This window comes from Strix aluco, chromosome 1 (genome assembly GCF_031877795.1).
Source record: "Strix aluco isolate bStrAlu1 chromosome 1, bStrAlu1.hap1, whole genome shotgun sequence".
Taxonomy (NCBI): domain Eukaryota; kingdom Metazoa; phylum Chordata; class Aves; order Strigiformes; family Strigidae; genus Strix; species Strix aluco.
Window position 1 is genome coordinate 141,006,969 of NC_133931.1, and position 24,115 is coordinate 141,031,083.

Below are 24,115 nucleotides of genomic sequence, written 5' to 3' on the forward strand. Positions count from 1 at the left end.
CGGTCCCTCTGCAATGACCTGCGTACCCACTTGTGTGAAATGGAATGTTTTTTTGGCTGGGTATTGCAGTGTCAGACTTTTCATGTGTGTGGCACTGTGAAACCAGCATCAGGACTTCTGTGGGAAAGCTAGACAAAGACTTGGGCTGTATCATTTCTTGTCATGCAATTCCGTGTTACATGAGAGATACGAGCTCTGTTACAGCCTCCTGGCTAGTGCACAGGGGCACCATAGGGTCTATGACAGGGAAGGCCTGGAATCAGGGAAATTGAATGGGAGTAACCAGAGACTACAGAATTAATAAGAAAGGCTGTTTTCCACAAAATGTTGGTTATGATGGCTTTGCTGTGGCTTCCTCCAGACAGACATTTGTCAGACAACACTGTCCTACCCAGGATGTGGGTGTAGGTAAATGGTTTTCTATGAAGTCTTGCAATAAAATCTACAACAGAACCTAAGAGAGCGCAAAACATTGGTTACAGATCTTGGAGGTTTACATTACTTTTATAGAGGGTTTGGGTTATATTTTAGATTTACTTAGTGTTACAGAGCCAAGCAGCGGTGTTGCAGACAGAAAATATTTGCCACCTCTAAAGAGCTGGAACTATGGCTGAGCCCTTTGATTCAACTTCCTACCCCACTCTACAAAATATGGGAGCAAGAGTGGCCAGGAATGCCTGCACTGCCCCTGCACTGGAATGGGCCTGATGCTCCCCGTGGTTTAGTCAGACCCAAACTGGCTTTGTGCAGGCTGATAGCAGGAGGCCTCCAGGCACTGCACCAGTGGGAAGGAGTTGTTAGGGCTAACGATCCCATAACTGTATCTTTTCATCATTATTATTACCGTTGCTCCTTAGCACTGTAAGCAGGACTCAGTTTGCGGAGTGTGGAGAAAACAGAGAACATGGAGATGTCCCCTGCCCTGGAGAGTTTTACGTTTACATGTAGGAAAAGAAATGGTGGCTGCACACTGGAGAGAATTGGGAAACGCAAGACATCAGCAGCTTACCTGATCAGCATCTGCTTGAGGAGCCAGGTGGCTTGGAAAAGAGCTGACCACAAAGAGTCTTTTTTTCACGAGAAAATCTTGAACAACAATATTCAATCTGCAGTATTTTGGGAGTTTCATTTTGATTTCCTGAGAGGGAGAAAGGAGACATTTCCTCATAATCAAAATGGGGAAAAAGAGAAAGTGGTACAAAATAGAAGCATGAGAGAAAAATGTGAAGCTTGTCATTAAAAAAATAGAGTTTTTCTTCCAGTCAAAATCTGTTCTAATGAAAACTGGGTTGTTTCCACTTGAGATGTTGCACAGCAGCTGTATAATGCCTGGGATGCCCCTAAGCAGATGAATTGGATTACAAACTGGATTTGTCCCTTTTCCAAATAGAGGCTCTTGGAGGAGTACTGTAAAGTGATCCTGATGAACAGGGTAAGGGGGTGGGTTGTTCTTATCTTGTTACCCTCAAATATAAATATGAATAACAAGGACATTGTTCCTCTTTAAAATACTACAGGCAACAATATTCCAAGTTATTTTACCATAGAAAAACTGTTAACTGATCACTACTGCAGTCATCAACATGAAGTAACTAATATTACCCCTATTTTACAGGCTGGGAAGTGGAGTCGGAAAGATTAGGGCTTGCCCAAGGCCACAGAGGCAGCAGTCAGGCAGGAAGAAAACTCCAGATTTCCTGGCTCCCACTCTCCTCCTAAATTCATCATCCACACTCCAGTGACGTCTAAACAGTGGGGTTTTTTTCTGAGATAAAAAATATCCTGCTCCAAATGGTTAAAATATGTCATGAAGTTCTGCCCAAAATCCGTGTCACGGAATCAGGCACTGCTGGAATGTGATTTAGCGTGTTTTAGAGCAGCTCTGCGGTACCTTGAACAACAGGACACAATGTGTGAGTGTCATGTAAACACAGCCGCAGCCTTTGCTCTCTGAACTAACCAGAACGGGCTACATGGGAGAGCTGCAATGTGAGACAGTGAGAGTCAGAAATGGTGGAAGAACAAGGCTGCAAGAGCATGTATAACATCGGAGAGGATTTGCTGTGGAGGATTCACACACTGACCATAGCAAGAATGTCTGTCACATCAAGTAAGGTTTTGCCCATCCAATTGCATAGGCTGAGTGACACATAATGTTTGGTTAAACTACTCAGTAGGTGACATACTCACTCCTGAGCCATTATAAAGCCAGCATATCAATTCCCCTCTAGCTGATTAAAAATCTGTTTATACAGAAATGAGATACTTAAGTGGGAGCAATCACCTAAGCAGGAGCATCCACATAACAAAGCATTTCACTGAGGGATGTGATTGATGATTCATCTTGGATTTAGCTGATGTACATGAAGAAGTTACTGCTGTTTTCAGTCTGGCTGTAAAAAAGGGGGGTACACATTCCTCAGCCATGGTGTCTGGTGTGTTAATTTAAACTGAAATCATGTTAGGTTAATTAATAACAGTAGCTGTGAATGAAGCAGCTGAAGGTAGAGATCTCTTCTGCCTTGTCAGCAAAGCTGTCAGGAATCAGAGACACTAATTAATGTGTTCCAGCAGTGGTTTCTATAAACCTATTTTCCATTTCATTGCAATGGACTAAGAGGTGCTGCGTCCATCAGTTGTGCTGTCATAGCTGTGAGGTGGTAACTTACAGCTGAGCGCATCACCATCATTGTTTAAGTTGCCTATCAGGCACACTGAGGGTGACCTGGTCTTCCATGCTCAGGTGAGGCCTCCTTGATTTCAAAGGATATTAGTTTCAACACTTTATATCCAACATCTATGCAGAAGTGGTCTGGGTTGTGGTTTGAACTGGGAATCTACATGGAGACTTACGGGAGCCCTTTATCCCAGCTGAGTTTAATTTAATTACATTTAGATTAGATGAACATAGTGCAAACCAACAGAAGAGATGGTGAACTAGGAAGTTATTGAAAAGGTCACACTGTGCTAATGAGCGTCTACTCTTGAAAGCTCATGCAAACTAAGATAGAATCTGAGTTTAAAATACAATGGCCCTCCCTGAATACCTCCAAACGTGAACATTCTTGTTCTGAACAAGTTCCTGTGTTCTTCCTTATCTCCATTGGGAACTTGGGTTTGTCTAGCCAGGAAATTCACCTGGGCTGAGATGGGGCGTGGATCTGAGGTGGAGCAGCAAGTCCTGTGTGGATGTTCTTAAGCTTTTCCATGATTCCCATGTATGAACAAGTCTTTACCCTCCAGTCACAGACTTCATCTAGAATAGCTCTGTGTGTTGACCTGTATCATCCAAGTTCTACAGCTTACAAAGTACAAATTACTGTGAACTTGCCTGGTTCGTAGGTCAGATCCACCTTCCTCTTGTGTGGTAGGTAGGCACATGAAAGTCAGTGCTCTGGTGTCATTTTATATGCAAACCCTCTGAAAGGTGTCGGTTAGCCGAATACAATGCCCACCACTCTGGGTGACTGTGAGGTGTACTAACCATGAGAATGGCTTTGATTAACTTCTACTGTACAAAGGGTGTGCAAAGCCTTCCAGGCAGGAGGCAGAGAGAGAAGGAAGGTCTAATCCTTTAATTAGTGCACCCAAAGTGCATCCTGCTCTTTGGTGTTGATAGGAGATTACTGCTCTTTAGGAAGGATCTCTTACTAGTGTGAAGGCTTGATGCCATGGAAAATACAGTCTGTGGGCAGCACATCTGCCATTCATGTAGTGCTGGTGCCTTTCACCTCCCTGCAGGGCTGGGAAGACACCATATTTTCATCTGCAATATCCTTAACTGATACACGTGCTCCTGTCTCAGAAATGAGGAACTGGCTTCTGTTCCAAACCACTTTCACAGGGACACATGCAGAACTTTTATCTGCCAGAGGTCTGAGGAAGGCCCACTTGCTGTCTTTTTGGGATTTACCCCATGGAGCTCTGTTGCAGAGACATTTCTTGTGGGGGTGGTAAGGAGGCTCTCATGAAATGTTGTGCTATCAGCAGGAAAATACTTGGCAAATACACAGCTATGGAGGAGTACAGTGGAGTAACATGCCTGTAGAGAGAGATGAGTTGAGAATTCCCTCCTACTCAAAGAACTGTCAGGTTTAGGACACTTCTTTCCTAATTCCCTGTCATCATCACTATTGACATTTGTTTCCCTTTATCTGGTGATGGCTGGATTGGGCCCTAACCTTTGGATAACTCAGACCCTTCCCCGCCCCCCCCCCCCCCCATCCCCCAGCAGCTGCTCTTCCACTGTCCAATTTTCATGCTGATATACCCATTTGATTTCATCCTAATCCACACAAAGTTCGGATTTCTTAGTGCTGGGAGAGTTTTGACCTAGCAGGCACCAGAGTGGTTATTATATGGGATTAATGCATCTGCCATGCAAAGATTCTTTCAAGACTATGTGTTTTTTTGGGAGTTTGGGGTCTTTTTTCCTTTTCCCTTTTATAGCATGCACGTTAAAAAATTTTAACCCTTCTTTAGGCGTGACTTTGGGTGTGCATGTGTGCGTGTGAGTGTGTGCCTAAACCCCTAACGTGGGTGCAATCAGTTAAGGGGTTGGTTTACAAACCCACATTTCCAAAGCCCTCGATCTTGCACGGATCTGGCACGGAAACCTCAGAGAGCAGCCAGAAATCAAGTCCTCTCCACTCCCGCCCTTTTTATTTCTGTGAATGAGTATGTAAGAGACCTATAAATCTAAAACTGTGCAGGCGTGGAGGAAATCATAAGAGTCAGCCTGGTGATATTACCGCGGGGAGCTGTGAAATCACCAAGGATTTATACAAGCACACACGGCGATGTTGTCATTAAAAAGAAAAAAAAAAAAAGAAATGGGAGGATGGTTGTTTTTCTCTGTGCTCCGTGTGGCAGCCACCTCGGACACATGGTTTTGGTACCTCCCCTCTGTGCTCTTCTGGGGGATGCCAATCCGAGGGCAGAAAGTTTTCCAGCCCCATCAGCAGTTTGGAAATCAGCTGTTTCTTGGGCCGTATAAAGCAAACCAGTTCTGGCTTGGTGTCTTTGTCCTTTGGGGAAGGGCTTGTGGGAAAAGGAGGTAATTTCTGCTGCAACACCCAAAGCCAGGGGGTCATGGAGGCCAGGCTCTTTCTGGGCAAACTGGTGCTGGGGCCAACTGCACAGCCAGGGCACTGGTCCATCACCCTCAGTACTCCTGGGCCAAGAGGATGCTGCCAACCATCCAAGCAGGCAATGCGGCTATTGAAGGGAGGTGGAGGGCATTGAACTCCTGCTGCCTGCCCAAGGATAGTCCCATAGCTTTGGAGGGATGGGATCTTCATAGGATTCTTTATATTTACAGTATCAGCGATTATCTTTCTACACTGGGAGTGCTCGGGTTCCTGACGGGGAGACTAAGGCCCTGGGCAGCCAGCCACATCTTCCCCTGGCTGCCAGGGTGGGGGACTGGTGCAGGGAAAACAACTGTGTGTTGCTGTACTCCAGCAACTGCCCGGTGGGAAGGGGGACGAGGGTTGAGGAGAGAGATGTCTCCCTACCCTTCTCCATCGCAAAGCCGCTGTGGAGCTGGTCCACTCTCCGCTTTTGCAAGAGGGTCCCTTATAGGGGATAACGCCCCGCTGTCAAGGGGGGCTGCTTGCTCCGCAGCGCTATGCCCGGGGCCGGGGGAGGCAGCAGCCAGGAGCTGCTGCGGACTCCGGGGGTGGCCGGTTCCCTCCCGGCCGGGGCCAGCGGCGCGGCGGGGCCGAAGGTACCACCGGAGCGCCCGGTGGGAAAAGAACGCGGCAGGGGCTTAATGGCACCTCTTGCCTACAGCTCCGGGAGTTTTGGGGGAGGGGGAAAGATCCGAACCGTCTCTCTGTCTCTGCTGAGGGGAACGTGGGAAATAATAACCTAATGCAATTAAAAGTACCACGTCTCCCGCAAAGCCGGGCGGCTTCCCCGCCGCTGCCCGGGGAGAGGGTGCCCAGCCCGCCCTGTCTGGAGTCCGCTGCTGCTCGGTCAAAGTGGATTTGCGGTTTGATCTCAGCCGTGCAAAATCCACGCGTGTTCAGCGGCCAGCGAGGGGGCAAACCGCGAGCCCCCACGCCGCAGGCTCTCCCCTCTGCAGCCCCCAGGCATGCTGCTTCCCCGCGCTGGGGGGTGGCTGGGAGCCCACGCTCTCAGCTTTATCCCATTTCAGTGTCTCTCCTGCACCCAGCCTGAATGCCAGGAAACGTTTCCCTCTTCGCAACTTTTTATTCGGCTTCTCTCCGAGTTGCGAGGGCTTTTTAAAAATTTTCTTTTTTCTTTTGTTTTTCCTTTTTATTTTTAAAATTTTAATTTTATTTTTATTTTATTCTTCCCTTTTATTTTTTCCTTTTTTTTTTTTTTCCCCTTTTCTATTTATTTTTCGTAAGAAATACACCGATTCCGAAGGATAGGTTGGGGTCTTGCTGAAGAACTGTAGTGCCCGAAATGAAACGTATTTGGGAAGCAGAAGTAACCCGGTCAGATTTACTTCCCCCCCCCCACCTTCTTCACAGAGTGCTTATTTGCGATGGGGGAGATGGGAGCGGGGAGAGGATCCGGGGTGCCTTGGTGAAGGGTGGCTCCCCGCAAACCGGGGCAGGCAGGGCGGCCTTCACGCGTCTCAAGGGCTCATCAACCTGCTGCCACGCAAAAGAAAGTGAAAACGTGTCTGAAGCGTGAGTGCCTCCGCACGCGTTTGCTGGAGCCCGGCTCTGCCCCAGGGACTGAGCTCCGGCTCCCGCCTGGGGGTTGGACGCGTGCGGCGGCGGGTCCCGTCGCCCTCCCGGCCTCGGCTCGGCCCCCGGGCCCGGGGGAGCCCCCCCGCTTCCTCGGGGCTCCGTCCTCGGCTTCCGCTCTTTCCAAAACGTTGGCGGGGGCTGAATCCCGTGGTCCTCTTCTAGGGGGAAGAGCTACAGCGGGGGGAAAACCCTCAAATATAAAGGTGTTTCAAAGTTTTCCCTACAGAACCATCCTGCCACAGTGGTGCCCAGGGAAGGAAGCTAATCCAACAAAGTCATTCCTGTTTCCTACGGGGCTAGCTAGAAAAATGGTAAGAAGGGCGTATCCACGCACCAAAGGAGAAAGAAGCAACCCATGGGATGTGTTCCACATGCTTTGACTATTTTATTTTTTTTTTAACTGCTGGTTGGCAGCAAGACTAAAAGCATTCAAAACGAGTTTTGTGGATTGGAAATGAAAAACTCCTACAGTTTTCCGTGTACCCATGCTAGGAGGCATGTACTGGCGCATCGGTGTAGTCTTTCCGGATTTGAGCAGATTTTTCGAAAATGGGTTTTAATGGGAGAACGAGGGCGGGAAGAACGTGTCTCTACGCAGACATGCCATAAATATGTGCGTGTTGGTATATATGTAGGTACATATATGGGATAGGATGTGGTATATGGCACACACCATGGATCTAAACGGGAGCGCATATTATGTTTTAGAAGTCGACCAACGCGATCAAAACACAGAGACGTATTTATTTCGCTGTATTCAGGCTCCGTACATTTAAATCCTTGGCCGGCCGTGGGAAACACCGATTTTTCGAAGACCTTACGAGAGCAGCAGCGAGTACCAGGCTGCTCCGGCCAAGCTACTGCCATGTGTCTCGACTTTCCCCGGGCACCGCCCTAGAAGGACCCGTTTGAGTTCATCGCCTACAGGTTTTACCCGCAACAGCGATTTCTCTCTCTGGGCGTGTTTTCCAACGGTTTAAAGTTAGACTGGGCAAAATGTTCTTGACCTCGAGGGATGATGATGGTGAGGATGATGTCATCTCCGAACGAACCAGCGAATTAACCGTGGGCTGAGGAGTCGTGCCCCCGGGGGGGAGGCGCTGATGCCACCCGGCCGCTCGGGAGGCCGTTGCCCCCATGCCTCCTTCCCTGCCCGCAGGGGAAGGCGGGGGGAACCTTCCGCGTCCCGGCACCCTGGGTGGGAGCCGTCGGAGGTGCTGCCTGCCCGCCGTGCTCCTTCTCCCACACGCTTCCCTGGCACGACCAAAAAAAAAAAAAAGGAGGGAAAAAAAAAAAAAAAAGGAGCCGCCGCGAGGGCGAGCGGGCTGGCTTAGCTCCTTTCATCTCTACGGCCCATCAGCAGTGGGGGGCGCAAGAAGACAGCAGTTAGTGTAGGGCCGCGGTGATCACAGCCAGGGACCGCCGGCCGGGAGGGGGGAGGGGGGAAGGAGGGGGGATGCAGCGATCGGCGCTGCGGGGAGGACGGATGCGGCCAGGGGAGGTGGGGGGCGAGCGGGGGGCCGTGCGGAGGGCTGAGCTGGCCGGGGCAGGCAGGGAGCCCGTCCTCTCCCGGACCCCCACACGCCTGGGCCTCGGTCGTGTTCCCTCCTCGTCTCCTTTGTGGATGTGACTTGCCCGCCGGGACTTCGGGATCAGCCCCCGGGAGATGAGCCGGTAAAGGCGAGTGCGCAGGCCGGCAGAGAGCGAGTCCTCCGGCGTGGGACACGGAGCGCAGGGAGCCCTGGAGAGAGGGGCTGAGCCCGCCAGTGTGCCATGGCTACCTGCCACAGCCTGCGTGCTATTAGCAGTGCCTTGCCCAGTGCTGCCCTGCCTGAGAAACGAGCTCTTGCCTTCCTCTGCCAGGGTTTCCCATTTCCTCTTTCGGAAACAGCGAGGGCACTTGGGCTTCGCTTCTAACATTATCTTTTCTCACGCCCGTTCTCAGGCAGCAACACAACACGCAATTTCATGAACATGTCCAGATTTTTCTCCCCACGCAATACCGATACGCCCCCGATTTCCAGCAGAAACGGGATGATCTGTCTCTCAGGCTCCCCGCGGCTGCAGCGCCTCTTCCCGCGGGCCAGCACCCCCTCCGCATGCCGGGCATCCCGTGGGACCACCTGGGGAGAAATTCCACCCCGCTGGTCGCCCACGCGGGCCGCAATTTTCTCTCCGAGTCTGGGAGCAACACGGTCAAGGTCGGGCCCGCCTCGGGATCCGTGGGGAGCCAGATTTTTTCCCCGTTTAGCTCACCCTGGGAAACAGGAGGTCTGAAAGACGGGGCCTCCCCGGCGAAGGGCGCGGACACCCCGCGGCGCTGCGCAACTGCACCCCGGAGTAGGAGGGGGGCAGGCGGGCGTGCACCCGGGTGACATGCTGCACTGCGTGCTTCAAGGGGTTAATGCAGTTCTGTCGCAGCGGTGGGTGACTCAGGTTGCCTCCTTGCCCTCTTCATCCTGTCACCGTTTCTGGCCCTTGGTGACTGAAAAACTCAGCTGCAGAAATTATCAGAAATTATTGATACTACACGGCAGGAGATAGGATCAAAAGTTGGTCAGTAGTTCCAGCGAAATTTCTGGGTTCCTTCTAAATATGCATCAACCAAGGGGGGGAGGGGGGGGCCGAGAAAAAAAAGAAGAGCATAAACGAATCTGCTTCTAGACATTTCATTTGCCCTGGTATAAGTTTTTTTAGACAAATTCAGAATTTCCTACTTGTTCCTGGGCCGAATTCAGTGCTTTCTGGCAGAAGCTCATGACTTGTGAAAGTTTCCTACATCTCTGCTTTTGCCCTGATCACTATCTCACAGGCCCAAGAGTCATCTGAGACGTGACGTGGATGGTGGGCCCAGAGCTGAGCTCTGAGAGCACAGAGGGCAAGAACGGGCCATGGGAGAAGGATCCCATCAGCACAGTTCATCGGGGTCACCGGCTTTGCTCAGTGCACATTCCCTTCTGCTCCATGCTCACCTTGGCTATCAGTCACCTCTGTCCTTGTCCAGGGGACCACGAATTTCACAGACAGGGGATGGAGAGGTAGTACTCAGACATTGGGGCTCCAGCACCCAGGATGCAAACCTGGGCATTTCTGAGTGAGGCAGCAGTGCTGAAGCACTTGAACACTGCTCAAGGAGTCGTGGACATTTTGTTTCTGTGGGACAGACCCAGCCTGTGGCACATCCCCATTCCCGAGGGCCACGCACAGAGGTGCAGCCAAAAATGAACCAGGCAGCCAAACCTGCTGTTAGGATGCACTGTGAAAACTGATGATGCCATCTCAGCTTGGCTAGCTGTAGATGAAGTTTCTTGCAGGTGGGACTGGAGGTTGAGGGGTTAACTCTTCATAGTAAACTCTAGTAAACTCTAGTAAACTCTACTCTTCATAGTAAAACCTAGGTAAGATTTTCCTTCAACATGCCCTCCAGGTCCATATTTCAGTTTTTATTTGTGTTTGTTTTGGGGAGAGTCTGAATGAGGCAGAGATGGACAAAAACTGAACAAAAGCCTTCTGCACCACTGCAGCTGCTTTTCTTTTCAGGACACTCAGCCTCAGTGAAGAGTGAGGGAATTGCCATTGAGATGCCTGTCTTAGGTGGCTGGGTTTTCCCTTTTTTTTTTTTTTTTCTTTTTTCTTATTTTTTTCTCCTTTTCATTTGTTTGTTTTATATATAACTTCCCAATCCTTGTCAGCCTAAATGGAGTCTCTTTACACACGTCTGTAGCTTGTTCCCATGGGGTCAAAGCTGCTCCTTTTCAAATCAAATCACCCTTTCCTTACAAGAGGTGCACAGCTGGGCCTCTGAAGTAAGATACCCACTTCTGGCATTTCCCTAATTGCGGGAGGTCCCTCGGCAGATCCTGTACCCCTTGGAGACTCCAAAGGAATCTTCGTAGGGATTTCTTACCCCCTCCCTCAGGGTGGAGAGGGTCTCCAGGATCCAGTATATGAGCTGGGACTTTGGCATCCATTTTCTCTAAGCAGAGCAGATGGGGGTTCAACTCCCACCTCTTAGGGTCAGTCTCCAATGCTCTGAACCACAGCTCCGCCCCTCTCCGCACTTGCTGATAAGGCTCCGTGTAAAAAATAACCTTCAGCCCTGTGAAAATACCGGGATCTGGCCTACCTGGAGCAGAACCAGGCCGAAAGCTGCCAGCACGGCTGGAAAGGGGCTGGGAGAGGGCGCAGACAGCCGCCGGCTCTGACCATGCGCCGCCCGTTCGCAGCAGCCGCAGATGACACCGTGCACGGCAACCGCCCCTCGTTCCAGCCATTTCCTTCCGGGAAGGGCCGGGAGGGGCTTTCTCCGGTGCTCTGCCGCCTGCCCCGGCCCGCCGGCGGGGGGAATAGAGGGGTGGCCCCGCGGGCGGCCGGCGGCGGAGCCGGGGTGGGTACCGGCGCCCCGGTGAGGCGGGCGGGCACCCCCCGGGGTCCGCGCCCCGACGGGCAGCACCGCTCCTCTCGGCCCAGCCTGGACCGCCGGTTCGGTTTAACAAAGCGGGACGCGGAGTTTCAGCAAAGTGAGCCCTAACACGAGTTCGGGAGGGTGGGTTCCCCCCACCCCCCGCTAGGTTAGCTCCTGCTGGGGGCGAGGGGTAGGAATCCAATGGGAATAAAGGAGGCGGGTTTGGGTACGGGAGAGAAACACGAGCAAAACACTAAATGCGGTGAAAGGCTGCGTGACATTCCTGCGTTTTTTTCTCGGTGATACTACATCTCCCCTTAAGGCTCTTCTTTTGGGCACCTAAAGAGCCACTGAAGCCCCTCAGTGTGTAAGAGATGCTTGGGCGCACCAGCTCTCAGGCGCCGCCGTCACCCGCGGGCGGGTTTCGCGAAGACACACAGCACGGAGGGCTGCGAGCTCCGTTCTTGTTAAATCAAATCTAAATTTAAATTAAAAAAAAAAAAAAAAAAAAAAAAAGGCCGTCACAGGAGCCACTGAAATACTGTCGATTTTCATTTACCTGTGCCTTCCACCGAATTAAATTCGCACCATAAATACTATTCTGCTTTCAAAACAGGGAGTTTGCCACGCAGATCGTGTTTCTGCTGCTCGTTCTAACATTAAAAGATTGCCGCAGTTTTATGGCTCTCGACGAGTCTGGAAGCGATAGCAATTGAAATCGAAAGCCCAAATTCCTGCAGGATTTACTCACTGCAATCAGTAAAGCAGCAGATCTAGTTTCCACAGACAAACTTGTTCTGAATGTCCTAGGAGCAGGAATGGGCCCCCACTCCAACCCGCCCCTCCCCGGTTTTGATCTAACGAGGTAAAAGTCTCCAGAGCCTCCTGCGGTGGCAGGGAAACGCTGCTTCGGGCATCCAACAGGTAAAAAAATATCAAGAACAGGCAGATGCCTTCCGTAGAGATGCCGGGATCCGATGTTCCGAGCTACAGGGAGGCAGAAAGGCGTCCTGGATCGGCCCCTGTAAATACCATTACATGCTCTCCTAGGCACATCCTGCTCACGGCTCTGTCCTCTCTCTCCTCAAAGCCACTTACCCGTTATGTGCTGTCATTGTACCAGCTTGTCTTTACACCCCAGAATAATGCGCCTATTATTCTCTTCTCTCCCAAGCTTCCACCTCTAACCATGTCGTAAAAAATAGCCTTAATAAAACAGTGATAATTACGCCATTATTGTTAACACTACCCATTAAAAATTTAAAAATAGGTTTTCTGGTTTGGTCACCCATTTGCACTGCGTATCAGTTTTTGCGGCACTAAATCGTTCAGCGATATGCCCAAACTTTCGTTCTTCTTTAAAGACGACAAGACTTGTTTTTTTAGAGAAACTGAAGGCGCAACGTGGGTTCCCAGTTGGACAGTATCGGTCAAAAGTTATCGACACACTGTTGACCAGCGAAGGAAAATAAATATCCCGCGGGTAAGGAGTGTGTGATGTGTCTTTCCTTCTCCAGGCTTAGCGCTTTCAAGGAAAATGCTTGATTTATGAGCATATCACTCTAGCAATGTTTTAATGTCCCCCTATTATTTCCTTGTTTTGGAAAGGGGGGTGTTTCGTTTGCTTTTCGTAGACGGGGCACCTTTCAGCAGCGGTAAGGCTGAAATCGGCGTATGACCCTTTTGAACGCGGTCGTCCTGATCTCGCCTCGGTCGTATATCAGCAAGAAAAGCTGTAAACTCGGAGAAATAAATCAGTCTGAAAAGTTTTGAGGATACTTATGACATCCTGACTGTGACCAAACGAGCGAGAGAGACTTAATAGGTTTTAAATCTCGGTCTGGAACAGTCAGGGGAAAAAAAAAGGGCGGGGGGGGGGGGGGGGAAGAAAACCCCGTGGAGATACACTTTCCAATCTGCCTGGAAATTAATCCCAAATGAGGGAGTCTCCTTCCAAATTCGTCTTGACAGATCTGTGGGAAACACTAGACAGAAGGCAGAGCGCCGGACCCCGCATTCCCGGCGAGGCAAAGCTCCGCCGCCGCGGCGGGGAGCGGGACGGGGCTCCGCGCTCCTCCACGCCGCGCCACCGGCTTGTCGACGTGCGAGGGGCTGTCGCGGCGATACTCTTCCTGGGTGATGTAAAAATAGACATTTGGAGAAGCCTTTACTGATCCAACCTAAACTGACCCCAAAACTTCGAGTCCAACAGAGATTTTCTTTTCTTTTTTTTTTTTTTTTTTCCTTAGCCTCCACTCGGGCCTTTAACAACCTGTGTTTACCCTTGGCGAGTAACCGCGTGTGTATGTGCGTGGGGGTGTGAGTCTGTCCGTGCGGGCGTGCACCGCAGCCCGTGTTGCTGTGGACTGAGTCGGACCGTCTGTGGCAATGACCATCATCTCGGGCTCAACAACACCTCCGACCGAAGGTACCTGACGGGTGACGTCCTGGTGGGAACGGATTAAGAACGGGGTGAGGAAGGAGGCAGCAGTGGCTTGTAAACGAAAATGGTAAAATTTGTGGGGGTCAGCCAGCATAATCCACGGGAACCATCCCCAGGGCTCCCGCCTGCTAGAGACAGGATTTCCCGTCAATTTCCCCGCAGTCGTCGCCATCGCCCGCTCTGGGAGCGCTCCCTCGTATTCTGAATTCAGCTCCCCGTGACTGTTATATTTCGAAAGAGATATGAATATCCCTCTTCTTGCTGCCCCCAAACTCGTAGTAATGAGAAAATCCTCTCCGTCCGCCACAGACAACGGCCAGCCTCCTCCGATACGGCTACTTGGCCGAGCTGGGAAGGAGGCTGGAGGGGAGTTTCCCCGGGAGGCTGAGGCTACCCTGGGCCTGGGGGGAGGCCGAGCCTTCACACCCCCCCGCAGAGGTGCCAGGGACCAGAAACCAACCCCCGAGCAAAGCGAAGCGACGATGCCGCCAACCGTGGGAAGCGGCGCCAGCGCGACACGGGCACAGCGCTGCCTGAGCGCCCCCGTCCCGCTTTGCCTGGCCCCACCGCCCTGCTCCGCGCTGCTCCGCGCCGCTCCGCGCAGCGGAATCGGAGCTGGCCCTCCGCCCAGCCGGAGCAGGCGCGCCGCGGCCGCTGGGCAAGAGGCGAAGCCGGACTGTCTTGTCCGTCCGTCCGTCCGTCCGTCCATCCATCCATCCATCCATCCATCCATCCATCCATCCATCCTCCCCTCCACGCACGCACCCACGCACCGCCTGCTCCTCCAGCAGCCGGACCTGCCGCTGCTGCCCCGGCTGGGCGCTCGCACAGCCGCGGAGCAGAGCCTGGCTGCGGCGGCGGTGGGCGGCGGGTCCTCATCCGGAGCTGGAAGGGCACACACCGCTCCAGGGGCTGGCAAGGGAGACAAGGGAAAGGGAATTTAACAGTGATTTTGCAAGAAATTGGCGAGCTTCGGAGTGCACGCACCGCACGTGTGATGGAAAGCAGCGCGGTCTGGAGCGCGGTGTGAGCGTCATGTGCGTTTGCGCGGAAACCTGCGCGCGTGTCTACACGGGGAGAAAGCGAGACCGCTGGCGATAGCCCTGTAAAAATTCCTGGTTTATCTCCCTGAAATCGGGATGCTTATTGCTGGGAACACACCGCAATCCATGCATCCAGCAGACCGGGAATCCCGTTTGCTTGTCTGTCTGTCTGTCTGTCTGTCTGTTTGTTTGTTTGTCTCCCTGCATCGCGCCCGTCTTGCTCATGGGGCTGGACGGAAAATCCCAGCGTGTTTCCTATTGCGCTGCCTGTTCCCCACCGAAGCAACGTCACCTCAAATATGCCAGTAAATTCCTTACCGAGTTGGGAGCGTAATTGGTTGAATGTTTTCTGTAACCTGACTAGCCAATAACACTCCGAGAAAAAAATTTAGAACAAGCTAGTTACGACAGATGGTGAAAATGACTTGACACTACACGTGCGAGTCAATATTAACTGGAGAGAAGATACTTGCCGCACTCATTAGAAATACCATAATACGCCAGAGAGACCGCGTGTGCTGCTCTATTTACGGTACAAGGTCCCTTGTTTTCAGACAAGTGCTGTCCAAATGGTTGCCCTTGTCATTTCTGTTTTAACAACATCTGCTAGCTAGCGTAAGCTCTGGCCTTGATAACTTGCGTTTCTCTGAGCCTGAATTATTCTTGGCAGACATTCTTCTTGCAGTTTTTCCTCCTGAAAACAGACAATAATTTAAGCAAAACAATTAGTTAAAAAGAAGAAAGGAGAGGAGGCGTAAAACCCTTTTAAAAGCGCAAGAATCGCGGAACAAATGGAAACTGCGAAGGAAGAAATAAGAGTAAGCGATAAACAGCAGAGAGCCAGAGTAACTACAGTTACGAAAAGTGAAGAGTAGTTGTGCCTTTTCAGCTGTAAAACGCAATAAATATGTAACCGCATTTCCGAATTTTAAGTAACGTTTTAATCTCAGTCAATAGGAAGCAGTAACAGTTACACGGATAGGAACCGATACCGAACCAGAACAAGAAGTCAAAGCTATTTCTACATTCGAATGCCAGCAGCGCATTTCCTTATCCTCAAGTTTGCAAAGGATTCTTAAAGTCTTGTATATGCAGTGATGCGGAAGCTGATTGCCAGCAATAAATAATGCATCCGAGGAAGAAGCTTCAGTACGTATCTTCTCACTTCCAGGATGCGGCTAGGGATCTTCGCCTCAATTCTACATCAAGGTTGTGGCTTAAAGCAGTCAAAAGGCTATTTAATTGTCAGGCAAGGCTTCCCCCTGCGGAACTCTCCCCGCATGTTACAACCTCTTTGCAGCTCAGCTCCATATGCATCTCTTTTTCACACTTCCCTCTCCATCTCGGGCTCCTACACCTGGTGCATCACGCATTGAGCCCATTAGCTCCAGCTCTTCCTTTCATCTTCCCCATGGCAGACGTTTCTATTTATCCACTGGCAATCAATGCGTGGCGTCACCGGTGGTACTGTAATGACGACTGCACCATTGAGGATGACAGCTTAGAAAGAAGAGGGCAATGGTGATCCCTCCCAGAGCAGCACAGCAGAGTGTAGCGCTCGCATCACAAGGTCACCCTATCTCACCGCTTGCTCCTCTGCATTGCCAGGAGAGGGTTGCTGGGTTTGGACAAGACTGGGGCGGGAGCCGGAGGGAGGGGGGGAAGAGATCTGGATTTTTTTCCCCCCTCCCTTAGGCAAAGCCACAATGGAAACCAGGAAGGAGATGGTGATGTTTCTGGAAGGGACACAACTTGGCGCTCTAGTTGGCAAGAGGGCGCCTAATTTGTCCGAAGCAGTGGGGAGCCCCGCTCCGGAGCCGCAGGAGAAGATGATCCATCGGAACTGCCTCAGCCCCAGACCTGGCCCCTTATCGTCCCGGGAGAGAGGAGGAGGAGGAGGAGGAGGAGGTGGCGGAGGAGAAGACGAAGAGGAGGTGGAGGTGCTGCCAGGGACAGGGACGGTGCCGGAGAGCCGCTCGGCGGCGGCAGCACTGCTTTCGGCCGGACAGCAGCCCCCCGCCTCGGAGCCCCCCGCCAGCAAAGGGCAGCAGAGCAGCTCGGACACCGAGTCGGATTTCTATGAGGAAATCGAGGTGAGCTGCACCCCGGACTGCGCCACGGGGAGCGCCGAGTACCAGCACAGCAAAGGTACCCAACTCCTTCCCATGCCTCCAGCCCCCCGCCCGCTTCGGGGCTGGGGGGCAGCACTGGGGGGGGGGGGGGGGGGGCGGGGGGGGCTGCCGGAGGGGGTCTTCCCCTCGCCAGCTGAACGAGGGGCAGAGAAATCAGGAGTGAGGGGGGGGTGGGGGTGGGGGCGAATCTCCTTTCCTGGCTGATTCCTCAGCTCCCTGCCACCGGGAGGCTTGTTTGGGAGCCAGAGGACACGACACCGGGCAGCACCCGCGTCCCTGGAGGGGAGCCAGGCTTCCCGCCCTGGGTGCCTTGGGTCTGCAGCTTGTCCCGGAGGACCCCCGCGGCCAAGACCACCACCCACTCTCCCCCTCCATCTTTTTTGTTTTTTTTATTCTTCCCCATCGCCCGGACAGTGCATGCTCCAGGAAATCCCTTCCGATCCTCCCCACCGACGGGGTTTTTTTGTATGTGTTGGCGGGGGGGGTTGGGTGCGCGGGACGGGGGGCAAGATCAAACGGGTTTTCAGGCCGAGAGCTGTTTGTGGTTTTGCAGGGTGAAATGTGCCCCGGCGAGTGCGGAAGCGCCCATAAAGACCGTAAAATCGCTCGCCGACTCCTGCCTGCCCCAAGTGCGGCAGCGAGGTCCTTGTTTGCACGTTGGGTTTAAAAAAAAAAAAAGGGGGGGGGGAAGAGGAGAGATCCAAATTACCTTGTCACTTCTATGTCTCGGTGGCGCCAGCTCGGAAATGGTCCCAATGAATTAATTGCCTTTGGTCTCGGGCACAATGAGGGAGAGTTGCATTTGAAAGCAAACGCAGCGGCCAGGCCCCTTTTCCCCCTGCCCCCACTCCTTATTCCCACCTTCCCAGCCCGGCAGAGCCCCCCCCTACCCCGACAACAACCCACTTCTCCCCCCTCCCCATTCCTCTATCACTTCTAGAAGAAGCCGGGAAGCGCGGAGAGCGCTGCCTGCCCTCTCTCGTCCCTTAGAGGCTCGTTGAAAACATCCCATCCTGGGCTTTGGAGGCTGAGGGGAGAGTCCCCGAGGCCTCACCTCCTCCTCGGAGGGAGCGGGGTCCCTGCCTGCCGGCTGCTCCGCTCCTGGGCCCTTGCTGGGCTGGAGGAAGGGCCCACGGAGCCGTGCGGCGCGGGCGGTGGGCACACCTGCCTTCCCCAGCCGCTCAGGGTCGGGGGATGCTGCGCCGGCCGCCTCCGGCTTCACCGTGCGGACAGCGAGCGGGGGGACGCGGAGCGGACACTCCCAGGGTGGTGTGTGTGTGTCTGGGGGGGTGTGTTGTGTGTGTGTATGGGGCGCAGGTAGCCCTCCAGTCGGAGTGAATAAGCACCCGTCAAACCCTTAATCGGTGCTGCATCCCCTTCCCCCCTTGCCCTCCCCCCCGGGTCCCTCTCGGATGCCTCCCCAGCATCCTCAGCACACCCGGGCAGTCACAGAAAAGGCGAACGGGGAGGGATGGGGGGAGAAGGGGAGCTCTCTGGGGAGGCGGCCGGCCAGCATCCCTCCGTGGCCTCCCGCCTACGAGCGTGTGTCTCTGCTCCGGGGTCCCCACGCAGGGCCGTGCTCCGAGGCGCTGGCCGGCAGCCCCAGCAGCGGGGGGGATCACCCCAAGGGCAGCGGAGGCACCGGCGGCTCCCAGGGCTCGCTGGCCTGCAGCGCCAGCGACCAGATGCGCCGCTACCGCACCGCCTTCACCCGCGAGCAGATCGCCCGGCTGGAGAAGGAGTTTTACCGGGAGAACTACGTGTCCAGGCCCCGGAGATGCGAACTGGCGGCTGCTCTAAATCTGCCAGAAACCACCATCAAGGTACACACAGCTCGGACATGTTTCCAATTAGCACGATATAAATCTATACGGCCAAACTTCCTTGCAAAACTCGGGAAAGCGCTTCGCCGGCATAACCCTCCCTCTCCCTCTCCCGCCCCCCCCCCTCCCCCCCCCTCCTCCCCCTCTCCCCCGCCCCTTTCCTGGCCCTGCCCGCACCCTGCAGCAAGCAGCAATGCGGGAGAGTGGGACACGGCTCCCGAAGCCATCCCAGCCAGCACGGCTAATCCGGCCTCTCCCTAGCAGATTATTTTTAATCCTCCCTTCAGTGCCGTCCAAACCTGGCTCAGCTCTTGGGGGAGGGCAGAGGAAGGCAGTAGCAGCTCTTGTTTTGATCTCGCTTTGTTTTGGCTTTTCAAAACCATTTGCACACGAAAATAAAACCGATGACAATAAACCCAGGTAGTTCCGGCTGCAGAACGGCAGCGAAGAGGCAGAGCTGCCGGGTTTGCCCGGAGTCGGGGTGAGGGGGTGTCAGCGGGCCAAGCCCCAGCAAGTAGAAAGGGAAAGAAGCACCCTAAAAGGGCTGCTCCGCTGGGTCTCCCTGTAGATTTATAGGGGCTTAACTGATCCCGCCGTACGTGATGACAACTCCCTCTGGGAGGGAGAGCTGGCGCCGGTCTCCGCTCGGCGGCAGACCCGCTCCCGCCCGCGCCGCCCCGGGACCGGTGCGGGGCCGGTGCCGGTGCAGGTGGGCGGGCGGAGCGGGGCGGCGGCGGGTGACGGCTCTCGCCTCCCCTCTCCCCGCAGGTTTGGTTCCAGAACCGCAGGATGAAGGACAAGCGGCAGCGCCTGGCCATGACCTGGCCTCACCCGGCCGACCCGGCGTTTTATACCTACATGATGAGCCACGCGGCCGCCACCGGCAACTTGCCCTACCCGTTCCCGTCCCACCTGCCCCTGCCCTACTACTCCCACATGGGCATCGGCGCCACCTCGGCCTCCGCCGCCACCCCCTTCAGTGCCCCCCTGAGGCCGCTGGACACCTTCAGGGTCCTCTCCCACCCCTACCCGAGACCAGAACTGCTGTGCGCCTTCAGGCATCCCTCTCTCTACCCCGCCCCGACTCATGGACTCAGCAGCGCCGGGGGCAACCCCTGCTCCTGCCTGGCTTGCCACAGCGGCCAGTCCAACGGTCTGGCGCAGAGACCCTCCGGCTCAGACTTTACCTGTTCGGCCACGACCAGGACTGACTCTTTCCTCACTTTCACGCCCTCTGTGCTGAGCAAAGCCACCTCAGTTTCCATGGACCAGCGAGAAGAAGTACCTTTAACGAGATAAACCTTCGTCTCAGGGTTATTAAAAACTCGCCCCCTTCCCGGGCTTCTCCTCGAGTTCATGTACCTACAGCCGATGTTTATTTAATCGTGTTCTCTCCCGACAAGTGGACACCTACGGGAAAAAAAAAAAGACTAAAAATAGCTCAGTCTTAAAAGGATTTACATTCCAAAGGGAAAAAAAGAAGAAGGAGGAAAGAAAGAACTAGTGGTTTATCTCTGAGAAGGATGTTAGGCACGGAAGAGGAAGAAAACCAACCCAAACGAAATACACTTCGGTAACCTATAGAAACGAGGTGGGACTTTCTTTTCCATGGATAGACTTCTTACCAAGGGCTGGGGCTTCTGCGGGTCACAGCGACAAACCTTATGCACAAACCTACGAGACGGAGAAGGAAAATCTGAAATACTTGAAAGAAACATTATCCTGATAACGAAATGGCTTGTGCGCATGAAGAAAGCAAAGATGTAACCTACCAGAGTGTTCAGAAAATAAAAACAACGAGCAAACAGCAAAACCAAAAGGTTTCTGGATTGCAGCTCAACAGTATTGTCCAGTTGTCTCTATAGAGAAAAACAATGCTTTACCGTAAAGAAAAACTGTCATTCTGTACATTACTTTCGTGGTTTAATTGCATTCTTTACTCTCCCTTGTCTCCTCCTTCGTTTTGAGCAGAAATCCAGCGTTTCTTCTCCTCTTTCACTCCAACTTTTATTTTCAAGAGGCAGACTGGAATTGGCAGGGAAAAAATACGAGCTCCTGCCTCTTTATGGGTCAGAGCTATTTGTCCTTTAAATAACAATGTCCTATTATCAGTCGCTGAAATGTGCACACACTGACGAAATTAGCAAGTGATGTATATGTAAAGAGGGTTTTTGAATATCGAATGTATAATGCTCTGTGAGCAGAGATCCCGTGCCAAACGCTAACAAGCCGCCAAGGGAAGAGATTAGGTGACAGGGAGCACAACTCCTTCAGACAATCACCAGTCTGTAAATTGGAGCAAAGGCGATTTCCCTTCCTTTGTAGTTCAGCCTTCAGTTCTCTCATTGACTTTTCTTCGCTGCGTCTTCGTCCTTTTTTTTTTTTTTTTTTTTTTTTTAAATTATTTAGTTCACGCGTTGGGTTTTGTTTCCTTCCACACCCCTAATCTTTGCATTTGTATGTGTCCTTCACACTGGCCCCTCTTCCTTCTTAAGGAGTATTTCTGTCACAAGCTGCCCCCGCCCCCCCCCCCCCCCCCCGGCCTCCTCTTGCAGGTATTTCGAAAGGAGGTAGCATCGTTGCTTTGCTTGGATTTCTGTCAACCTAAAATTTAAAAAAAACCATGGACACAGGACTGGGTAGTAGTTTCTTCGAAAACCGGAATTGTTTATTTCATCCTATTTTAAAATAACCCAAGGAATACATTGCCATAATTTGTTACCATGTCGGAATAAAACTTAATAGCAACAACACCACCAACAACGATAATAACAACAGACATTTTAACAACATATCACACATATTTTTGTTGTGCTTGGTTAAAAAAAAAAAGTAAAAGTGTTGCTTAAGACGAATTTCACCTTCGTGCAGTTTCTAATAGTTACAGTTCAACAAGCAGGAAAATAGATGCTGGACAGAACAAAGACGTGTTGACACCTCCGCTATCTACTTTGTGTTAAATTGCTGAGGAGCCTCTGGTTTATTGTCACACCGGAGACTTTTTGTCCTTAGGACAGGGAGTGAATAGCAGTGCTTCCCTATAGCGGATGGAGAGCAGGGAAGAGGCACGGGCGTGCCAGGGTGTATTTTTCCAATCAGAAAAAATGTGTTTATTAGATTTTTTAAAAACGGATCCAAAGTCACCATCTTTAAGTCATTAAGGGCAGATTGTTCCGCTCTGTATGAGATGTCCTCATGGACATGGAAACCGATGGCCCTTTTTGGACACTCACAAATAGATTCTACACCACCCCCCCACCCCCCCCCCCCGGAAACAACTGTAAACAGCGTCCAAGGGCAGCGCCGAACAATATCCTAGCTTTGCAAGCCTTTCCCCTCCTTACTTTGTCTTTTAGCAGCCAGGAGAAGAACCAGCCCGACAAAACGGGAGCCAATGCCTGATACACCCCCCCCCCCCCAGGCGGCCCCGGGAGAAGGGAGCGCTGAAGAGGCCGGGGGGCAGCTGAGGGCTGCCCAGAAAAAACGGGGGGTCCTAGATGGCCCACGATCCCCCCTTCTCCGCCCGGACGGAGGCACCTGCTGGGCCGGGTCCAGCCGGGGCTGCTGCCGGGCGTCGCCTGCGGGAAGACGGCGGCAGTTCGCCAAATGCCGTCGGCAGGGCAATATATATAAATATTCCTCCCCCCCCCGATATAATTTCTATCTATCTAGGTGTGTGTGTGAGAGAGAACGTTTAGCCCGCCGTGTACCGCTTCCACCCGTGCAGGGGACACCTCCCCCGTAGCGAGGGGCGGCCGGGAGGCAGAGCCCGGGCGCCCGGGGCGCGGCTCGCCCGCAGCCGGCGCGGCCCCCGCTCTCCCCCGCCGCTCCGGGCGGCCGTCGCCGCCTTCCCACCCGCCCGTTCTTGCCCGTTCTTGGAGGATGCTGCGGCAAAGGGTGGCTGTGAATTTCTCCGTGGCTCGGTCACAGGGCAGAGATTGCCTGCGACAGGTAAATAGGCTGCGGGTCGCAGTAATGCCAAGAGTATTTTCAGTTAATAGGGGAGGGAAAATGAGGTGTCTGAGGCGATATTGGAAAGTACAAGATCGATGATCCGTCCTCGTGTCCAATCAGCAGCCTTTAATTGACTGTATTTTCTAGGTAATTGAGCCGCTGTGCTCCTAAATTGAAGTGGAAGATATAACAATACATCTCACTGGGAGGAATTACTCATTACTTCATAATGAAATTTTCCTTTTGCTGCGTGGGGCCGGTGCCGTTAACGCCTTCGCCGCCGGCGGGGGTACCAGCGGCCCCAGGCGGGGCATGGCCGGGGGCGGACAGGGGGCCCCCAGCCGGCAGCCGGCTCTGCCCCTGGCCCCGAGCCACCGCCGCTTTCCCTCGCCTCGCCCTGGCCGGGGAGGGGACCCTGAGAGGAATTAGGGTGAAACCCGGGGGGAGCCGGCTGTGGGCACCCGCCCCCTTGTCACCAGCGGGCGCGGAGGTGTCTTCGAGGTACCCCATGTGCCGTACTGGCTCCGCTTCTCAGCCAGCCCAATTCAGCTCCGAAAGGCCTTCCCCGCCTTGTTAGCGTGTGATTGATTGCCTTATTAAAGCGTGTTCTTGTAAGTGTGACCGAGCTGATTGCACTGCATATGTTTGGGATAATGCTCATTTTAAACAACTGAATAATAATAATACTAATAAAAAAAGGACCAGAAGAGGAAGAAGATGAGCTCTAGAGAACGGGTTAAGCCTAAACGATCCCGGGGAGCAGTGCTGTAACTCGCGCATTAAATTGTTCCGTTACTATCAAATCACTCAGCCCATCTTTGTTGTGTTTTATGTGTCACCTCCTATACCATTAAGTGAGATAGCACCGAGACTGCCGCTTACTTTCCCGTCTCAGACTATATGTTTTTATTAAGGCTGTATGATTAAGCTGGATCGGATCTGCTTTCCCAGCACTATTCTTTACTCCAGCGCCCAAATCATTAGAAAATCGGCTCTCCATATTTCACATTTTCCTGCTGGGTTGTTAGGTCGTTTGCCGGCACCTGCGGAAAGGCATGCGGCTCCTTTAGCTTTCTGGTTTGTATATCCGAAGGATCCTTTTGTTTTCTATTATTCTCCTGCTCGCCTGGCTACCTTATTTTACTACTGAGTTTAAGCCCCTGAAAACACCCTGAACCATATGTCACCCCAAGGCCCGCTGTCCTGCAGCTTACAATAGTGTCACCCTGGGGTAAAGCCAACGTCGGGATGAGCTGGAGTCTCGTTACCACAAATGGCTTCATTTAGGCGCATCAGGTTCCTGGCTGGGTGTAAAGGGGGAAGGGAAAACAGCCCTACGTCCTTTTGCTGCATCCTTCTCCCCGGAGCCCCTTGTTTGTTGCCTGCACCCTCCAGATCTTCTCGCTGCTCCTTTTGTGAGGCGTGAGGGTCCCGTCCCCTCTCCGCACCCGCGGATGTGCTGAGCACCATGCGGGCCTGGAGAGCTGGTACCGGGGAAAGAATGCGCTTAAGGTCGATTAGGGTGGGTCCCCACCCTGTCTTTGGAAAGTTTTTCTTATTTTCTCTCTTTCTTTTAAGTAGGGGGAA

General features: G+C 52.9%; 1 protein-coding gene across 1 annotated transcript; it reads left to right on the forward strand.

Annotated features, from left to right (window-relative positions):
* The first annotated feature begins 16,325 nt into the window (after positions 1-16,325).
* EVX1 (even-skipped homeobox 1) lies at positions 16,326-19,936 on the forward strand. Its single transcript, XM_074849490.1, has 3 exons — positions 16,326-16,767; positions 18,324-18,574; positions 19,343-19,936. The coding sequence occupies exons 1-3, from the start codon at positions 16,326-16,328 to the stop codon at positions 19,871-19,873; spliced, it is 1,224 nt and encodes a 407-aa protein (XP_074705591.1). The 3' UTR covers positions 19,874-19,936.
* The last annotated feature ends 4,179 nt before the right edge of the window (positions 19,937-24,115 follow it).

What these genes read in the sequence shown, in the direction of transcription:
- EVX1 (XM_074849490.1), top strand. Translation starts at nt 16,326, where the DNA reads ATGGAAACCAGGAAGGAGATGGTGATGTTTCTGGAAGGGACACAACTT. An exon ending in CGAGTACCAGCACAGCAAAG is followed by an intron (nt 16,768 to 18,323) that starts GTACCCAACTCC and finishes GTCCCCACGCAG; the next exon opens with GGCCGTGCTCCGAGGCGCTG. An exon ending in TGCCAGAAACCACCATCAAG is followed by an intron (nt 18,575 to 19,342) that starts GTACACACAGCT and finishes CTCTCCCCGCAG; the next exon opens with GTTTGGTTCCAGAACCGCAG.